Source organism: Anopheles cruzii, chromosome 3 (genome assembly GCF_943734635.1).
Source record: "Anopheles cruzii chromosome 3, idAnoCruzAS_RS32_06, whole genome shotgun sequence".
Classification (NCBI taxonomy): domain Eukaryota; kingdom Metazoa; phylum Arthropoda; class Insecta; order Diptera; family Culicidae; genus Anopheles; species Anopheles cruzii.
The window spans coordinates 62,105,828-62,125,628 of record NC_069145.1 but is presented as its reverse complement, the minus strand read 5'-3'; the positions used below and the strand labels follow the sequence as shown (position 1 = coordinate 62,125,628).

At 47.9% G+C, this 19,801-nt stretch overlaps 2 protein-coding genes across 2 annotated transcripts; one reads left to right on the top strand and one right to left on the bottom strand.

Moving 5' to 3' along the window:
• Window positions 1-745: 745 nt before the first annotated feature.
• Window positions 746-17,815, top strand: LOC128274707 (protein real-time). The gene is made up of 8 exons (XM_053012988.1): window positions 746-1,326; window positions 11,740-12,215; window positions 12,298-12,787; window positions 12,994-13,252; window positions 13,317-13,438; window positions 14,276-14,534; window positions 14,598-14,698; window positions 14,765-17,815. The coding sequence occupies exons 1-8, from the start codon at window positions 1,264-1,266 to the stop codon at window positions 14,939-14,941; spliced, it is 1,947 nt and encodes a 648-aa protein (XP_052868948.1). The 5' UTR covers window positions 746-1,263; the 3' UTR covers window positions 14,942-17,815.
• LOC128274708 (uncharacterized) lies at window positions 17,776-19,681 on the bottom strand. The gene is made up of 3 exons (XM_053012989.1): window positions 19,635-19,681; window positions 18,052-19,572; window positions 17,776-17,989 (listed from the first exon to the last, which is right to left on the bottom strand). The coding sequence occupies exons 1-3, from the start codon at window positions 19,659-19,661 to the stop codon at window positions 17,888-17,890; spliced, it is 1,650 nt and encodes a 549-aa protein (XP_052868949.1). The 5' UTR covers window positions 19,662-19,681; the 3' UTR covers window positions 17,776-17,887.
• Between the last annotated feature and the right edge of the window lie 120 nt (window positions 19,682-19,801).

The following is a 19,801-nucleotide window of genomic DNA, read 5'->3' as shown; positions in this document are numbered from 1 at the left end:
GTTTACACGTAACGATATATCGTTGCAATTGGTTTCATACAAGGCATTGCAACGATATATCGTTACGTGTAAACGGGCCTTAACTTTTGCTTCGGGTCGAAAACCAGAGAGAACTCACAGAAATGAGAGAGAATAGCGAAATACAGAGAGAGAAGAAGCGCTTGGTCAGTTTCGGTAAAGGAAGGTCAAGTTCAAAAGTCAGGTTTGCAATCAAACTGGTGGATTCAACATTCATAAAATTTTGACATTTCGTGTTTTGACGTTTCGTGGACAAATCAACAAACAAAACTTTTTGTTGTAGACAAATTAACAAAAGATAAAAACTTAGAGGTCGTGTGTACAGTGTGTGTGTGTGTGTGTTGTTGGTTGGTTGGTTGGTTCTATTGGCCAAAAATTGATTGCGTTCAAAGAGCGTAAGATCTCGAGTTTCCGAACTTAACACTGTTTGGTGTGCGTTGTGTTGTTCAGTTTGTTTTCCTTTTGAGCATCCAGCGAGTTCAATTTGCGCGAGCCTCGTCCTCGTCCTGGCACCGTGGCGGATGCAAAACAACAACCCAACACCCGCCAATGCCTGTCTGTGTGTGAATGTCGTGTGCGTTCAGTGAATCTCCTCCTTCAGCAACACCTCTTCGTCCGTATCGCCACCTACTTTTCCGTGGATCGAGCGAGTGCAGCTTACTAGAATTGGCCACATCACACCACGTTCCACGAAACCTCAACCTTTGTCAACTCCGTGTTACCCGCAGCAAGCACTCCCACCATCGGCGAGGGCGTGAAAGTCAAGTGAAACCGCGAAAGCATCGCCCAGCATCGCAGCCACTGGCCCCAAAAAGGGTTGACCGAGGGAAAAAGTGAAAAGCGAAGAAAAATTCGAATTCCAACTCAGCACCGTGCGATTGTGCAGCGACACCCGGGGAAAAACCACGGCATTCGGAAGCTCGCCAGAGCCTTTTCCTTCATTCATTCCGGAAGCGAAAGTGTGCGTTGAATTCTTTGTCTCTCTCACGTGCCCTATCTCGTGTTCGCTTCCACACGTGCTGGCTGGCGACGATAAAGTGAATTAACGGGAGTAAACATCCTGACCGGAAGTCGGCAGGGAAACCGGTAGCCGCGGGTTCCTTCTTTCCTCGAGGCTCGAGAGGCTGCCTGGCCATTACTTGGTTTCGATTTTCCCCAAATTTAAAACCCCATTACTTGCCGGCCTGCTGTGCGTGTTTCTATTGTGATCCCTGTTGCTGCAAGACACCCGGAAAGCCGTAAAGCATGGTGCAAAAGTATGAATCTCCGGTCAGGATCTACAAATATCCGTTCGAGCTGGTCGTGGCGGTAAGTGGCTGGTTCGAGCTTTGCTATTGAGTTTAAAAATGTAATAATCATTCAAATCACGCTCCTGTAATCAATTTTCTAAACAGTAAACAGAATAAACCGGTTGGGGATTGAAATTACGAAAACTGTCGTTGAAATTCAATGTCTACTAGATTAGCTCACCTCAACAATACGTACACAGTGCGGCATAAAAGTTCCTGGACCGAATCCATGAACGATTTCCCTAAGTTTGTTATCGTTTCAATCGATTCCGAGTCACATTGTATCGTAAATAAACGAAATAAAATGAATACTCATTTCTGATCGAAAATCTACTCTAGGTCTGGGACAAGACTTCCCCGAATTAAGGTAGGATTTTCAATGTACAGTCCAAAGGATCGATAAAGAAAATTTCTTAAAAACGACATGACCACTTGAAGCTTTCTTGCCGCACTCTGCATGTTGCCCGGAGCTTCCAATTACACCACGCGTTGGGCCGTTTCGAGGCTTGTTCCACGTACAATTCCCAAGAAGTTGGATTATGAAATCAAAGTAAGACCAGTAAGACTGCCGACGGGTGGCTTATGCATACGATTTGCGTAAGTGTTCCTACATTCGTCTGTTGTTGCCGCTCGCTGTAGCCTTCAGACATCCACAACCCAATAGGCAGATAATTCGTATCTGCAGTTCAGCCGTCCGCCCCAAAAGAAGCCCATTATCTAACACCGAGACCTTTCACATTCGACCAACCGGTCGACGTCCCCGTGCGACATTAACGACGCACGCAAAGGGATCGCAACCCGTGGGTTTTACTGCCGCGGATCAGAGGGGGGTCGCCGATCCCGAAGTGTGCTGCCTCTTGCGTTCCGTAATCCCCGGTGGTAATTAAAAGCACAAACTGACCGGCACATGTACTCCGCTGCTACCACGTGGGCCAGGAGCGCGTCGCTTCGAGTCTTGTGACGAGACGCCGTTTATTTTTGTTATCCTATAATAAGCTCCCGACTTCAGGGGCTCACAGGGGAGAAAGGTGAGAGAGAGACTACTTGAAAGTAAAAGTCTGGCAAGGATGCTATTGGACGTTGACCGGCGGCGGGCAGGCGGGTGGTCAGCGTAGATCCGTTTGATGTGCCATTTTTAGTGTTTGTGTAAACAGACGCTGTGTATGCGCCGAATCAGAAACAAACAGCCCCTGGTCTGGCCACTGATTTGCGTTTTGATAAGTGAGTTGTTAACATTTGTACAGCGGTGCGTTCCGGTGCTTGTTGGTCTTCCGAAAACACCGCGCCGTAGTCGTCCTTCTTAGCTTCGATAAACATGCGGCGACCTTCGGGTCACTTTATTGACCTACAACGTCCGACATGGCTCGCGATCCGATGGCGCCTTTGGCAGGGTTTTTGATGTCCGGAACGGTTCGTTCTTGTGTCGAGGGCAAAGTTGTTACTGTACTGCGGTGTTGGATTATATCCTAAAGTTCTTAAGTTCTACCTGTCGGCCTTGGCCTTTCTGGACGACCTTGGCTACTAAAATACAGCATCGTTGATATCGCGTGGCTCTCAAGGCTCAATCGCCTTCGTATCGACCGAGCTGAAACTTTCGAAAAAACTTTCGTCCATGATCCGTCCCGTTCCAGTCACCGAAATGGAACCAGCATGAAGAGCCTGATTCCATTCCTTAATTATATTTTCCCTATCGGGGAATCGGAACCCATGGGGCGAAATTAATTGTCGTAAAACACATCAAACGCTCCTCTGCGCGGTGCTGACTAAAGTGTCGAAAATGGTTCGCTGCTTCGCGCCCCTAGCGTTTTAATGGCCATCGAATTGGTGCAGCCTCAAATTTGATCAGCAAAAGTCAATGAGGCGCCATCGGGGTATTGATTAGAAAACGCTCGTGGCACTCTGCGGGCCCCAGACTGCGGGGTCCGCAAAAGTTAAGGTCCTGTGGCCTTCGGAGAAACAGCCTGTCTTCTTCTGCCGTTGGCACCCCACGTGCGAACTGCTTTCGGCGAGCATCCGGAATCACAATTAAGCACGAAGCGTTTGGACCAACAAACGATGTCGACTCGAAATTTATTCGAAGGACGACCGAATTCTTAATGGCGCCACCGGTGCAAAGTATAATTTGAGGCTGAGTTCGGTGGTTTTTGTTCTGTCTCATTATAGTGGCTACCCAGTAAAAATCCTGCAACGGAATGTCTTTCAAATACTCATTTTAAGCTCATCCCCAACTAATCACAAATGAGGCTAGTCGTTGAACTTCTGCTGAGCAACTTCAGACGTATTTCTTTCGCGAAGTAATGCGGCTAAGGCCCCCGGGGGCGAACGTAAATTACAATCCACCGCCAAGTTGCACGCCAAAATGTTCAATCACACGCCCCAAACTGCACGTTCACCGTTTTGGCCCCTCAGATTTACGGCACTTTAGTGGTCTCGTGGGAGCCCTTCATCAACATAAGTCTTCGTAGAGCAAGAACCTTACGTTTTGGTGGCTCAAGCGCGCCTTCACGATATCAGTCTGTGAAACTTGCGCCATGTAAGTGGTTAATCTTCGCTGGCTCCGTCATAAATTCGAAGAGATTGAAGTAAACTACAGCGATCGCAAAGGAGTAGTATTAGATCGGGCAGAGTCGGATTATGGCGCCATCTGATTCGCATCCAGTAGTTGATGGCACTCTCAAGGTCCGTAGTGACGTCTTTTGCTCAGAAACCGCTGACGCGGTGCAACGTTGCAATCTCGGTCACGATTGTACTCCATTTTGAAATGGACAAAAAAGTGTCGAAGGTTAAACATTTGGCTCCCAACGGGGCCATTTGGCCCACTGCACTCACTCAGGAACCGGGGGGCATGTGCCAAAAGGCGCAAAGGTTTGTGGGTTAATGAATTGAATAAACTGGACAGGAATTTAAATTTATGATTTCTCGAAGGCCTTTAATGGTCTCCAATTGCTGGCAACCATTTTCGTGTAATACCCATTCACCACACTCACACACACAGAGTGCATGTCGTCATTCCATGTTTGGTCCCGGACCACCCAATGAACCACCCATCGGACGTGACGCGAGACCACCCCACCAAACTGCAACCCTAATTTTCAAGGTTGCACCAATTTCGCATCGTTTTCGATTTTTCACTAAAGATATGAACCAAGTTCAAGGGGCGCGCGCGCGCGCGCTTGCGATAAAAGTGAATGCCGCCGCCGTGGCCACCGAATTTTCCGGCCCAACTTATTACTGTGTGGTCGTGCGTGTGTGTGTGGTGCACACTCTCTCGGGAATGGGATTTTTGGCCAACCTACCGCGTTGATGGCCAGCCCGTACCGCGGACCTCGAAGAATGGTGCTCTCAAAAGTTGCTTTCGCAACGACCATAAATTTCACAACGCAGCACAGCCTGCCTCATGGGGTGGGGTCTAGTCCGTGTCGCAGTGTCGGAGACCTTTTGCCACTCTCTGGCCGCGCAAGTGCCACCCCGACTCGGTGCGCAATCCCCCGACGGTTGGCGCGGAATGTACACAACTTCACTGCCGCAGCCTTTGATGGTGTGAATCAGCTGTTGTTGTGTTTGGTTATGGCACACACACTCCTGAGTGTGTGTTGCCGACACGAGAAAGGTCAGCTATTACTTAGGCCAAAATATTGGCCAATCTTTCGGAGAACGCGCAGATCGCTACCGTCTTTCACTTTCACATCTGCGTCATCGTCTTGATCGAGCAGAGCGCTGCGGTGATGTTGAATGTTCTCACCTTGTGTTTATCCCATTTCCGATTCTGATGAAATGTCTGATGGGGTGCGGATTCAGTAATGCCGTTTGCATTCCGCCCGGAGATCCGGCGAAGATAAATTGATCGAATATTAGGTTGCCGAATGCGGCATTTGCGCCTCATGGCAAATGTGTATTTTTAGCTTCCCGTGAATTGATCTCATTTGCAAGTGATTTGATACGCCGCCAGTGCCTGCGATGTCCTTTTAATGTCCTTTTATCAATCCGGCACAGGGTGGTGGTGAGGAAGGCTGACAGCAAATGGCGCGTTTTGCTACGCCTCAAGTAGCGGAGAAGCATCTGGCGCTGCTAATCTGGCGCTAATCTGGTTCGTCGCTGGCTCTGAGGTTTCCGAGGTGTCATTTGCCGCGATGGTGATGGACTTCGAGATCTGTTGCCATGTTGCTCTATTTATCTGCTCCATTTCGTTGTCCACGTCACGAGTGTGTGTTACAATTAACATTACACGGTTGAGCGAAAAAATTGAGTCACTTCGCACCCTGGAACGGCACAACTGGCCAATTACTCTCATTTCCCTGTTTTTCATTGCCTTTTCCGAAGCTACTTAACTTTTCGTGTCGGTTCTTGAACTTTTCTATTTGATAGGTCAATTTTCCACGAAAGCATATTAAACGGTAAAATCATTCATTAAATCGTAAAAACCAAACGGTAAAATCCAATACGGGGTTCGCCCCGTGGCGGGTGTCCTTCGGCGCAATGTCGTTATTCAAATAGAGTCAATTAGTACGCTCTAACTGTATCGAGTCGGCGGTCCGGTTTGATCCGGACCCATGCTACTAAAATGTAAAAAGGCCTTACATAAGGCCACTATTCCGGCGTCCGGCGGGAAATGACCCCGCTGCGGCCGCGGACCACTTATGTGCAACAATTTGTTCGTGACGTGGCGCAACAAAATGGTGTGTTTGTACGCGCTTTTGTATGTGCATAGGACTCACTGCGGGTTATTGGGGCTATCAACTGCCCCTTGTGGATGGGACCCAACACGTATTTCAACTCCGTTCCCGGTTTCTTGTGGCCCGTCTTTCCTAGGGCTTCCTTCGACCCGACCACAAGGCGGCTAATTGACCGCAACAGGATCGGGTTCACACGCAGCACACACCGGGATGGTGGTGGGATTAATAATTTACCGAAACAAATGCCACCAAACTTTGGGGTGCACCTGGGACACGCAACATATGCGACCCAATTTTGACTCTCCGCCGACCCGGGTTGAGGTATCGGCGATCGATCGTAAACATGTGTGTAATAGAAACAAATACAAAAACAATCGTTCGAATGGTGGCCCAGTGGCCGGCGCCCAAGTGCCAATATTTGCACATCTGCCCCGGGGTCCTCGACGCCGTCGGCCACCCCGGGTTGTGTTTTCGCTTGGCTAACTTGCACTCCGAGGTGAGGCCGCTTCGACTGAGGACTCACGAAATAGTGTAAAATATGCGCACTACAGGCAGCGAGTGGCAACAGACTTTGAACATCGGTTAGCGTGCATTCGCGCAATTTATTGCGTGCGCAACACAAGCGGAGATTGGATTGCAGAAAATTGCACTCTGTTATGCATTTTGCAAAAGAGTGGTCCACGTTCTGCCCTACTTTTCTTTATTGCTTTATTTTCCTATGCAGATTTCAGTTCCATTCCAATATTGACCGGCGGACACAATTTAATTCTTTGTACTGCTGTGGGTAAAAAATCACGGGAACCAGGTGTCTTGCCTTTTGAACACCTTTCAATCGCCCAAACTGTCTACAAACTGTGCGTAAAAAAGGACCAGATCTGTGGAGAGATAATTCTAGTTTTTTGTATAACATTTTCGTGATCATTTCGTGATCATTTCACCATAAACCCGGCCAATATCGTACCCGGTCCGCAACCACTGTATTTGCCTGACTTTAGCACCATGTGACTTGTGGCAAGACTCCGTAGACACCGTTTAGAGGCGATCAGTGGGGATAAGAGCCGAAACGAATGTTTTGTTGACGGGTATTCCCAAAAAGGACTCTTCGGATCGATTAAAAAGTTTGCACAATCGTTGACAAAGGTGAATTGCGTAGATTAGGGATTGGTAAAAAATAAAAAACATTGGGGTAAAGAAATAATAACAAATAATTTAAAAAAATATAGGTTTTTTTTTATTATAAGTCAATCTCATTAAATTGAATCCGCAAAGTAACATAAGCAATAGAAACTTTCAATAAAACACATTAATCACCTGGCAAGCAATAGAAATCCGATCGGATGAAACTGGAACTGTTCTATTAAACCATTTTATCTGATAAATAAAATAATAAATAAATGGCTAAAGATAACAACCCTCACCTATCCTTTCTATCGCATTGTCACGTGAGACTCTTGCCGGATGCTAAAAGGTTCGCCGCAGCGGTCGCATTTGCGCACCCAATCAAGCCTTATCCTTGAAACGTCTCGCGGTCGCGAACCCGTCACTGTAAACCGGGTTATTACCGTTAATTTGAATACTTGAAAACCAACAGATACGCGGCCGCCCCATTGCAGTTCCCGGGTACACGCGACGACGACGACGACGAGCGCGTAAGCTATTTATTAGTCCTCATTGTAGCACCCTTAACCGATACGCCATCCGCGAGTCCCTTGCGATCGTTTCCTGGCAGCAGCGCGGAAAAGCGAACCACTTGCGGCCGTTGCGTACGGCCGCTTGAATGATTAATAGTCTCCGCGATCGATGGACCTGCGGTGTTGATAGGGGAGCACTACGTATTTAGTCGCCATTCGCCATTCGATGAGTTCAAATAAATACCACCAATCGATCGATAGTTCGACAAAGTCCACACAGTCCATTAGGGCACGGTACTTTGTGCGCCCTTGGCAACGAGCTTTTCCGATAACGGACCACACGTAACCGCCGACCTTTGTGGCAAGGCAGCAGGTCCAACACACACACACACAGCCCGGAATGTTCCCGGAAAACCCGGAGACACCTGTCCGAGCCAATCGAGTTGATTGGATAATCAACATGCAGCCGCAACACGGCGCGGTGTGCCCCTCGGTGCTCCAGAGATTGGTTTTGATTGTGAAACTGCGGACTATGTGGCACGCAAAACGCCCACCGTTTAAGAACTGGAGTCCTTTTACAAGAGGCGAGTGCCTCGAAAGCGTTCTTTTTATAGACCTACGGAAGCCACTCCAACGGAGGAGGAAGCCTTCGTCTCCGGGGTGCAGACAACCTCTCGAGACGAGAAGGTCGCGCCTCCCAACCAACCGACCTGTAGTCCGCGACCTTTTGTCAGCGGCCTACAAAAACTGGCAAAAGTCAAAGTTCACAGTCCCCGGTGGATCGGGCTCCAGTGGGGTGTGAACCTTCACCCCCAAAGGCGGTGAACTATGGCGGGCAGATTCGATCGAATCTTTCGGAGCGATAATGATAGCACGCAGTGACAATAGGGGTCCACTAATCGGGGACGGGAACCAAATTGTCCCCCTGCTGTGGGATGCATTTAGACGCTTATGCTGCTAATGCTAGCCATCGAGTTGAACAGGCATCGGGCGAAATCTGTGACGAGTAAGGTGTATAATCAAATATCCGAGTAACGTGAATTATCATAATTACCTTCACTACCTTATTGGCCAATCCATAACATCATTCTGGTACAGGTTTCAATGGTTGATCGGTGAAAAATCTATTCTGTGTTGGTAATCGGACAATGTTAAGTTCTAGTTACTGACGATTTTTTATCAGGGAGGAGAATTATTGTTGCGGTTGCGGATCATGCCCGTTTCTTGACGCTGCTTATCTAACTCCAAAGGGTCTCCAAACTCTTTTACAAAGGTTTTCAACCGACCATCATGTTTCATAATTTTTGGTGATTTGCCTACAAATCTAGTCCGAAAAGGTGCCGAATTCCACACGTTCAATAAATTATCAAACTTTTGAAAAACATGAAAATAGTATTGAGGCAGATACCTGAAGGTTAACGCTATTGTCCACCTCATATTTATTTATTCAAGCAAACAAATAACATAATCGAAACACGATTGTCTATGTTTTTGAAGACGCTTTCTTTTAGTTTTTTTTTATTATTTTTTGTTTATTCCGATGTTTTCCTGAAAATGGAAATTAACGGAATGTACTAGTATTCCATACCAGTATTTCAGGTCTTGGCCTGCATCAAAGAACCCACCACTCGCGGTCGAGCGCCTTTGTCCACCCCATTCAATATGAAGGCTTATGTAGTTTCTAATCTATTTTATTCCTTTTACGAACTGTAATAATAGCGTTCTTTGTTTGATATTGGTAAACACAAAGAAGGGCTTTAGAAATACACTAACCGTCATCCGCTTTGTCTGCAACCTCTGTATTTGCATGGTCTTGTCTTGCGTTTGGCGATCCACTTATCACATTGAGTCGGTTCGAAAGAATCCAGAACATCCTTCCCTCCAAGGCTACACAGAGCTCGTTGCCTTTTTCTTCTGGCACTTGACTCCTTAAAGCGAAGGAGAACAACAGTCCAATCAGTCTTACTCTACGAGATTGCTCTTTGCGCTTCTCTAAGAACCCTTCGGGCCAGGACAGCTCCCAGTGCTAGAAACCCACGATTCGCGCCCTGTTCACGTGTTGCCCATTGTTGCGAATTGCCTATTTGTACTCTATGCGTCTGTGCCGTCACTTGACCTGCATCTGTCCGGGGTTGAAGCTATCTGCGCCTTGGGATTACATGTTTCTAGTTCTAAAGACTAATAATGTAAAACAAAAATTGTAAATAATAAATTAAAATCCTGTGCGTAGAATTGATTTTTTTAATTTTTGGTCATTTTTAATGATCCAAATAAAAATGATGATTCATATGTTTGCATACTGTCCAAATGGGTCCATTTGGGGGGACGCCGAAGCATTGCTAGATATTTCGACCCGATTCGATCAATCTTCCGGGGGCTCCCTTCCAAAAGTGTTTGCAAACATGTTTGGTCGCCCCATTCAACATGCGTGATAAATCTCTGCTTTCAGCAGCGGCTCGCTCAACAAGTGCAACCGCCAACGCTTGCCAGCAGCATAGAGTATGGCCACCGTTTGCTCGGATCGTCTAATGCCATGCCGTAGCATTGTTTATGGCGTCATTGGCCAGTTGGAAGCCACTGAGACAGGGCGTGAAGCTCAGCCAAAGGCACCCTCTGGGCGGTGGTGCACTCGAGCCCCGGGACGGGTTCATTTATCAGCAACAACACAACCAACCGACCGACCACAGCCACGGCATCCGGTACCCGGGCACAGATAGTGCACGGCCCACGACACCCCACGTGCCTGTCAATGGCGGTTAAAAGTATCATTTTTCCACACCTGTGCCCGCCGACGGGGGGGGCCGCCACATCGCAGTGCTTTGAAGGGTTCACGTTCAGTTGCTGTTGTTGTTGTTGGGGCTGAATGGTGGCGAATGTTATTTATAAATTGCGCAATCACAGTCCGGACACGATCCCCACAGCATAAGACATAAACATGGGTTGACGGGCAGAGCCATTTGCCGTACGACGAGGCTATTCTGGGAAACAGGAACCGCCGGGAAAAGGAACGCAGATACGCTGCAACGCCGTCACGTCCTCCCATGTCCTTGGAAACCGGTGGCGCTAGCACGGATGATGAATGTTTTACGACTTAAGGCCGCGTAAACTCTCCCTTTGTTACTGGCTAATTGGTAGCTTAATTGATTGATCATTAGCTACCGACGCAGGACCGACGGGAATGGAACGGGTGCCGTTCAAGGACATCCTGGGCCACGCATTGCGAAAAGAGTGCTACTTTACGGTGCCAAATTCTTTATTCTACGCCCGGAGTAGCCGCTTCCGGGAAGTGTTCTAGATGACACAAGTTTACTCCTGCCCCTGCGGTTTGATTGACATTATCCGCCCCCACCGGAAGGAAGGATATTGATAAAACTTTATCACAACACCAACCGTAATCTAGCGGCAAACTTTGTTGTGAAGGTCGGGCACAGACAGTAACTCCGTTGCGATTCCACCGGTTGTTTTATTACGTCGGAACGCTCTCGAAGCGTGGCCACGACGACCCAACCTTTGTGCCCATCAGATGCCGGCCGCTCGCCCACACGGCCCCCAACATTATGTCAACTGTAATCAACCGGAATGGATCGGTTTCGAGTTGGATTACGGTCATCCGCTTCTTTTTCCGCTGTGCTGCTGATGAGGCATGTGGCCTTCACGAGACATCCTTCGGTGTTGCTTCCTTTTTCAATTGTTTTGCTCACAATAATCAGAAAAAAACGATGCGTAGAGAAGCGGCTGTTTATTGGATATTGAGTTGCAATAAATTTTATTCGTGGAAAAATTAGAAATTATAAGATTGAAATAAACTTGTCTTAATAATAAGAAATAATAAAGGTTGCCAAATAATCGTCTATTTCTTAGGGACCTTTGAAGTAGTGAAGTCAACAACAAACCTGTCCGATCGAGGTCTCAACTTTGAAGACCGAAATGTTTCTTATGTTCACCGAAATTCGAGTGGCAACACCATCGGACAAAATCGTTCACAGAAATAACCTGAAGCTTTTGTGCTGTTGTATTGAGAAAAAGAATTCCTTTCCATTTCAAGATACTGCTGGTGGTAATAGTCCTCGAGCTCATATTTATTAAGGTTTTATGTTCTTCTATTACTCCTCTCACCCGGCGCGGCAGGCATACGAGCGACGCTTTCCCACGTGCCCGCAAATGCCGATCGTGCTCGACTGCGAGATCATCGAGGACAACCTGTACGACAACGGGGCTCGGCGTGACACGGAGCGGCGTTGTACGATCGCCGTCGAGGCGCCGTACCTCATCAAGAAGATCATCGGCGTCGATGTGGTGTTCTTCATCCAGAAGAACTTCCTCGACATGCGGACGCGCACGCTGAGCATCGAGGCGACGAACGAGTCGTTCGCGACGCGCGTGGAAATCTTCGAAAAGTGTCGCTACTACGCGCACCCGGAAAACCCGGACTGGACGTGCTTCGACCAGACGGCCACGCTCGACATTAAGAACTTCTTCGGCATCGAACACTCGATGGAGAAGATGGGCATGAAGCAGTACACGCAGACGACGCTCAAGGGCAAGGAAATCATCGAGTACTTCGTGAACGAACTCAAACAGGAAGGCGTAACGCACGTGGAAAGGTAAGGGCAACGGTGTCTTGGTGCCGCCCTTTCGGCCACTCGGAACTAACTAATCCCCCGATTGCTGAATGCCACATTTTAGATGGGTCGATGACGGCACCAGTGAAGATCACATCAGCAAGAGCACCAGCAGCGGCACCGCTGCCGGAGCGTCCGAGAAGCCTCCGCTGTTGCGCGACAATTCGATCCTTGACGCCGACTACATCGCCAAGTATCTTGGCCAACTAACGCCACTGCAGGAATCGAAGCTGGTGCAGTTCCGCAAACGGTTCGAAGAAACAGCAGAACACCCGGAACCGGACTACCAAACGTTGCTACGTTTTCTCCGGGCGCGTGACTTCAGCATCGACAAGTCGACGGTTATGCTACAGGAGTCGTTACAGTGGCGCAAGGAGCACCGGATTGACGACATTTTGGGCGAATACAAAACGCCGGCGGTCGTGGAAAAGTACTTCCCGGGCGGGTGGCACCATCACGACAAGGACGGTCGACCGCTCTACATTCTGCGGCTCGGCACGATGGACGTGAAAGGATTGCTCAAGTCGGTCGGCGAAGATGAGCTGCTCAAGCTGGTACGTCCCGGAGTTCATTGACGTTTTCGCACCAATCCTTCCTATCAAAGGGGCGGCCAAAGGTCGACCGATCGGCCGGTTGGCCGGCTCTTATCATTGCCGGCTGCGCAGCCGGCTCGAAAGGCGAATTGAGGCCATTCGCAGTTCCGGCTTGTCGTTATCAATGTTTTTCACGCCCCGCGCCCTTTTGGCACCTTTCGTTTCAGACGCTACACATTTGCGAGGAGGGCTTGAAGCTGATGAAAGAGGCCACGAAACTGTTTGACAAGCCGATCTGGAACTGGTGCTTGCTGGTCGACCTGGATGGCCTCTCGATGCGGCACCTGTGGCGCCCGGGAGTGAAGGCCCTGCTGCGTATCATCGAAACGGTCGAAAAGAACTACCCGGAAACGATGGGACGCGTGCTGATCGTCCGAGCACCGCGCGTTTTTCCGGTGCTCTGGACCATTGTCAGCGCGTTTATCGGTAAGATTAGGAGCGCCGTCTAGACTGGCCGGGGTCACTAACCTCGGGGCGCTGCTACTTTCAGACGAAAATACCCGCTCCAAGTTTCTGTTCTTCGGTGGCCCCGACTGCATGCACATGGAAGATGGCATAGAGCAATACGTGCACACGGACAAGATTCCCAGTTTCTTGGGCGGCTCGTGCAATGTAAGTAGTTCCTGCCCGAATGGCCGTTCTATGTGCATGGTGTCCGTTCGAAACGTACCGATTCCAGCTCTGTTCCTTTCCCACCACCACTTTGTTGTGTGATGGCGTGTTTAGAGCACTGTTTTGTGTGTGACCGATTTGCGCGGTCTTTCGCGGCGTACTAATCAAACCAACTAACAGATAACCGTGTACCGTGTATCGTGCAGCCAAACATACCGATCGTGACGGAAGCGGTACCGGCGAAACTGTTCACGCGCTGCTTTCTGGGCGCTTGTCATTGTGTAAGATATAGTAAATTTATCGGTTTAAGTTTCTTGTTTTTCCCCTCTATTTGTCACCTGCGCTAGCAACGTACAAAAAGGACCTCTTTCCAATGGGGAAGGCCATAATGGGCCATATCGTTATACGCTCGTTCCTCTGTTCTGACGCACGCAGGAAATCAACTAGAGAATTGTGACCATTATGGGTTTCTTCCACTACATTGCTGTCCTGTTGCCTATTCTCTCGTATTGCTCTGCTACCGTTAAATGCGATCAACCCACTTGCAATCATCACTTGCTTTCTAGCCGTTTCCTCACCACAGCCATTATGCGAGCTCATTATGTGCAAGTTGTTGTAGTTAAATGTCGCAATCAATGGCACTTGCACTGGCAGAAGTTGTGTGCATTTTCGCGTTCCACGTTTTCCATCCATCAATCCTCCATCGGTCGAAGCAAAAACGTCTTTAGCTTCTGCTCGATTCGCGCTCCTCGTTTCTTGTTACGCCTGCCGTGGCCTGCCATCGGTTTCCAGGATCGCTCCTGATCGTACTATGCTCTTCAAAAACCTTCTCCGCAGACGCTAATACACGAAGGAGGTCTGGTGCCGAAGCATCTCTACAAATCGGAGTCGATCGAGGAGAGCAACGGGGCCATCCAAGCGCACGATAACCATGGGCTATACAAATCGGTTGATCTCAAGCCCGGCCAACTGTTCGAACTGGCCATCCGCAACAACGATCCGAAGAGTGTGCTCACCTGGGACTTTGAGGTGCTGAAAAATGATACCCTGTTTGGCGTGTACCATACGACCAAGGAGCTCGAACGCAACGCCAATGGTAAGGACTAACGAGTGGCGAACTGCAATTCCTATTACCTCGTCCGTTTTCCGCGTTTCACAGATAACTTTTCATCGGTATTCGACGCCGCCGGGTTTACGGAAGGTGTCAATTATAGTAAAATTGAACAAGGCGTTCGATGCCGCCCGAAAGAAGGTGTACAGGTAAGAGATGGGACGAAGCGTGGCGGCGGTTCTTGAAAATACTCTGGTAATCGTCTTTCTCGACAGGGTTCCCACGAAATGGCCAACACCGGCACCTACGTGTTGCAGTGGATGTGCCCACCGTCCAGTGACGGGCCAGCTCAACTGATGTATTTCCACGAAACGCTCAGCTCTGCCAACTACAAAGGCTCGATGACTAGTCTGCAGTCGGGATTCTCCTCCAACAGCCTACAATCCCGATGATGAACAACGAATGAGACTGAACCGAGCGCTGCCAGCCAGCCCTCGGCTGCAGCCCAATCATCTGTCCACTCAATCAACCCTTTGCTCTAGTGGTTCCCCGCACTCTATGGGGAGCACAGAGACCGGGTCCGGGGTCACTTTGTGGTGTGGCACACACACCACGTGCTTGCACTGACCCGGCACCGATGCAGCCAATGAAACCATTTTTTTTACCTAATGTTATCCACTCTATACCGGAATCCTTGCTTGCGCGACAGCGCATTTGTGCAAAGTGTTTTTACGAACAAACAGGAACAGCAGCAGTGAGAAGCATAATCAATTAATGAAACAATCTCAATGAGCAAACACAGCAAAACCGATCTCGTAGTTTCACAGTAATTTGTAAAAGTAGTACAGAAGACAAGGAGAGCAGCTAGTTTCGTACGAACGTTAGGAAAATGCTACTTCCCTGCCGTCCTACCGTTGTGTCCCGTGTGAGGAGGACAATAATAGAAGGCGAAGTGTGCTGGGCGCCGAACGCAAAGGACACGAAGAGTGATTTTGTGCACATAACACACTACTTACACCACACACACCATCCCCTTACTATCTCTGTCTGTGTCTGCAATGTTGGCCGTTCGCGCTTTGGTAAAACTGTAACGATGTAAATCTCATTCACACAATCACGAACTCGATCACGAATCTTCATTGGCACACCGTGTCCGGGAGTAGGTAAGCCACGGTCGCCTAATGGCACAAGGCTGAACGAATGTCGAACCAGAACCAGTCACCTGGTTTTTATGTTTCTCATGTGGAGCAGATCATGTGTGTAAATATTCTTATACTTAACTTCGGTAGTATCTCATTTTTCATAAAATAGCTAGCCGCCCAACGCAGGCGAATGTAGGCACACACCAATCGTGATAGATATCAAACGGCGTGGAAAAGTGTAACTTTTTTATTTGTAGTTTACAAATCACTTGCGTATGATATTTTAGAGCTTAGAACGTATTGTACTGTTACGATTTTATTGTTAGGAAGAAGAGAAAAACAGCCAACATACTCCCGGGTTTCCCGAATCTTTTAGTCGCATCTCAACTAATGCACTAGATGATGGAACAATATGCTTTTGTGTACAGTGGCTAGCAAAACAAAGTTTATTCTAACAAAACAAATGGTTAATACGAGGATGCAAAAATTGTTTTAGTCAATCAAAGATACGTCGAAAGTAGATATTTTATTTAGGAGTAATTAAGGGAAAACACCAAAAATTACTATTGATTACTGATTACTATTGAAAAAAAAGTTTATTTTGTTCTATGCTTGCCATTGCGCTCAGACAATATGGTAAAAACAGCGTTGTTTTGCGCCCTGTGGTCCTTTCTACAGTCCTCAGGTGCTATTGTTGATCAGATTGTTTTAATTTTAATTTATTAAATGTGAGTTAATTCTGTTGAATTTCTTGGAGGTAGGATAAAATCTTGACCAATGAGACGTTTGCCTTCGGGAATTATTACTTCTTTCGCCAATGTTTGGTAAGCTTTCGAGTCACCGTAACCAGGATAGGTTTTACACTCTCCCGTTTTATGGAAAAAATGCATCCCTGCAACAATGCAACATAATGTTTGTGCAATATCCGTGTTGTTTTTACCATTAAAACTCTTATTAATGACCGTTTAACGTTCTGCATCGATGAGTTTAGAATATTTCAAGGTTTTTATCATCTCACAAGCTGAGAAACACTATAATGTCTTGTGAATTCTTCAACGTGAGTTTCTTACCCTTAATTTTGCGTTTTGACTGTTGAAACACATAAAAAATCGCGCCACTCATAACCAACTGAATCTACTCTAGTTGTTTAAAAATTGGGGGCCCGTATTATTCAAACGTTCAGTTGATAAACTATGTTTCGCTAGCCACAGTATTGTGAAATCCATTAAATGCAACAATATTTGATTTGATCTATCTAGATCTAAGTGCGGCGCACCAGCATTAGTTTTTATTATCAACATCAATCAACGTTTAGCATACAGAATTTTTACTATCATCAAATGGACACGGGGAGAATGATCATCTAGAAACATTTCATCAATACGTATCGTACAACACTAATGCAGATGGATAAACAAACTATACAAAAGGAAACAGCCGAAAATTGCTTCAAATGAACGAAAGCGTATCATTATTAGTGTATATTTTATATTCATCCAAACTGCTAGAGCTACGTGTGTGCCGCGTGTGTGACCCTCTTTCCAAACCCTGCTGCAAGATACTAGTGAAAGAGTGAGAGTTATTGTTATTTAGGAACTAGAATGAGAAAGGGTTCATTTTATATTACAGGACCGCAAACGAATGAGGCGAGTTTTTGATTGTTCAAAAACTTTTAAATGACACGGGATGGGTTTGTTTTTTCATTTTAATCATCTAATTTTAAAACATAAACGAAACAAAGCATAAAACCATACCGTCAGTGTGTCAGAAGGGGAAAAACAGAGGATGTTTGTGCAGCGTTTTTGGGGTCAAGTTAAATCTAATAGCTTTTGCATAGCCACCAGAGTACGCTACTATTGGTACGAAATTGTTAGTAGATTTTCACGCATACGCAACGTGATAGAAAAATTGTCATCCATTGCGCCGGGGCGTCGTAGTAGAGGCAAACGCAAACATAACCCACATTACACACATATTGTCCAGCGAACGTCTGTAGGGGGCAGGACGAGTACAGTGCAAAGTAGCGACAGTTACAGAAGAATGGCCCCGGGTGGTAGTGAAAATTCTTATATTCGGAAAAGACGAGAAGAGAGTACTGCAAACGACACATAAATCACAGTTTATGAAAGCATTGTATTGTCGAATTTAGTTTATAACTGCAGATAATAAAGAAATATGGCAAAATTATAACCTTCGCGGTGAGTTGTTAGCGATTGGCGTGTCCTTTTGGTGTACCTTTTGCTTCAGTGCCACTGTTCAGTTATAGACTAAGTTTTTCAATGACGTCACGGCGGTCAGCTTGCCGATAGCTTCCGCCTTATCGAGCGTGATTCCTACACAGTGCGATATGGTCAAGTCCTGGAAACAGAAAACCGACAGTAAACGGGTCCATCCTTTGGGCAGTGTTTTAAATTTGTTACCTGCAGATAGAAGCAGTTCTCGATGATTGCATCAACGGAAACGTTCGTCAACGCGCGCAAGTTGACCACGACCAACCGTCGCAGGTGGGTCAACTTTCGTACGATCAATCCTAGACCATCATCCTGCAGCGTCCGTTTGTTCGACTCCAAGTGCAACCGCTCGATCAGCGGACAGTTGCGCACCAGAAACGAAATGCCCTGGAACGTCACGTTTGGGCAGTGCGTCAGGCATAGTTCGCGAAGGTTCGGCAGCGTGAACGTTAACAGCGAGGCATCCGACATATCGCGGCAGCTGTACTTTAGACACTGCAATTGGTCCATTTCGTCGAACCGCAGCACACCGTCGTTCAGTATCTCGCGTTCGCGGAAAACAAAGTTTTCCAGATCGAGCACCCGGACGCAACGCATCTGCTCCATCAGCGTGCGCACCACGATGATGTCCCGCATCAGTGTCTCATCGTCCACATCCTCCAAGTAGAGCCGGTGCAGGTTCGGGAAGGAGCAAAAGATGGCCGGCGAAATAAGGGGAAACGTTACGGCCAACGAGAGCTCGGTAACGCTCTCGATCGCCACCGTTTCGTCCCAGGCGCGCACATCATACAGACACAGGGTCAACCGGCGCAGGTGGCGCAACTCTGCAAACGCCCGGCAGTTGTTGACACTCTCGGCGATAATGTCCAGCTCCTGCAGGACGGGCAACTTCTTTGGCAACGCCTCGACGGCTCGTAGCGAAAGCTCCGAACCGATCGTTAGCGAGCGCAGCTGCGGTTGGTTCTCGTACAGCCGTATCAGTGCATCGGAAAAGTCATCCTCGTTGCCGCACGATTTCAGGTTCAGTTTGGTCAACCGCAACTGATCGTACGAGTTTAGAAGCTCCAACAGAGGTTTCAGCTCATCGACTCGCACCGTCAGCTCACGCACCGTTCCTTGGTGACCGTTAAGGAGCAGCTTTAAATGATGAAGTTCCATTTCGAAACGTTCAAACACCAACGACACTAACGGGGCATCGTTCAGGAATGAAAGACTACGCAATATAGAGTAGCCAGCGAGGTGAAGGTTTAGATGCTTGAGAGTCTTCAGGGAACGGAGGGCCGCTTCCATGTTGGTCGGAAGTGCTCCGTACGCCGATTCCGATTCACTGGTAACGCTCAGCTTCTCCAGGCTGTAGAGCGTGGGAAATACTTCCAGCAGCTCCGTGCTGAGCTCTGTCACCTGGAGGGACAGCGATTTAAGGGCGCATCCTTGCTGCCGGAAGTACTGCTGAAACTCCACCGACCGAAGCAGATCTCCGTTCGGAAGGGTGAGCTTCAGGTGTGAGCAGGGAAACGGTCTGGCACACTGCTCCGCCAGGACCTTCTCCATCGCGACGAACTGATGGGTGACGGGATGGACTGGTCGAACGTGAAGCACAGCATACTTCGGCAGAATGAACCTACGGATCAGGTCTCTCCAAGCGGTGCAGACGAGTGAAATCGGCACCAGCTCATCCACTGGCAGCAAGGCAAAGATTTTACCTAAAACCTGCGGAGAAACGGAACTTTGGGTTAGTTTTGAGTTGGGCCCGAAATGTGTCACATAGTCACCTCATTGGGAAGATCCGTAAATTCCATCCCGTCCCGTGGCTACGTGTGGTTTCGTGTTGTGAGATTGTTCAACTTACTGTACGAAGTCGCCCGTTTTGTCCAAAATATTTGATCAATACTTCCACGGCGCACTATTAATAGCCACATCATGCACCACATTACATTTA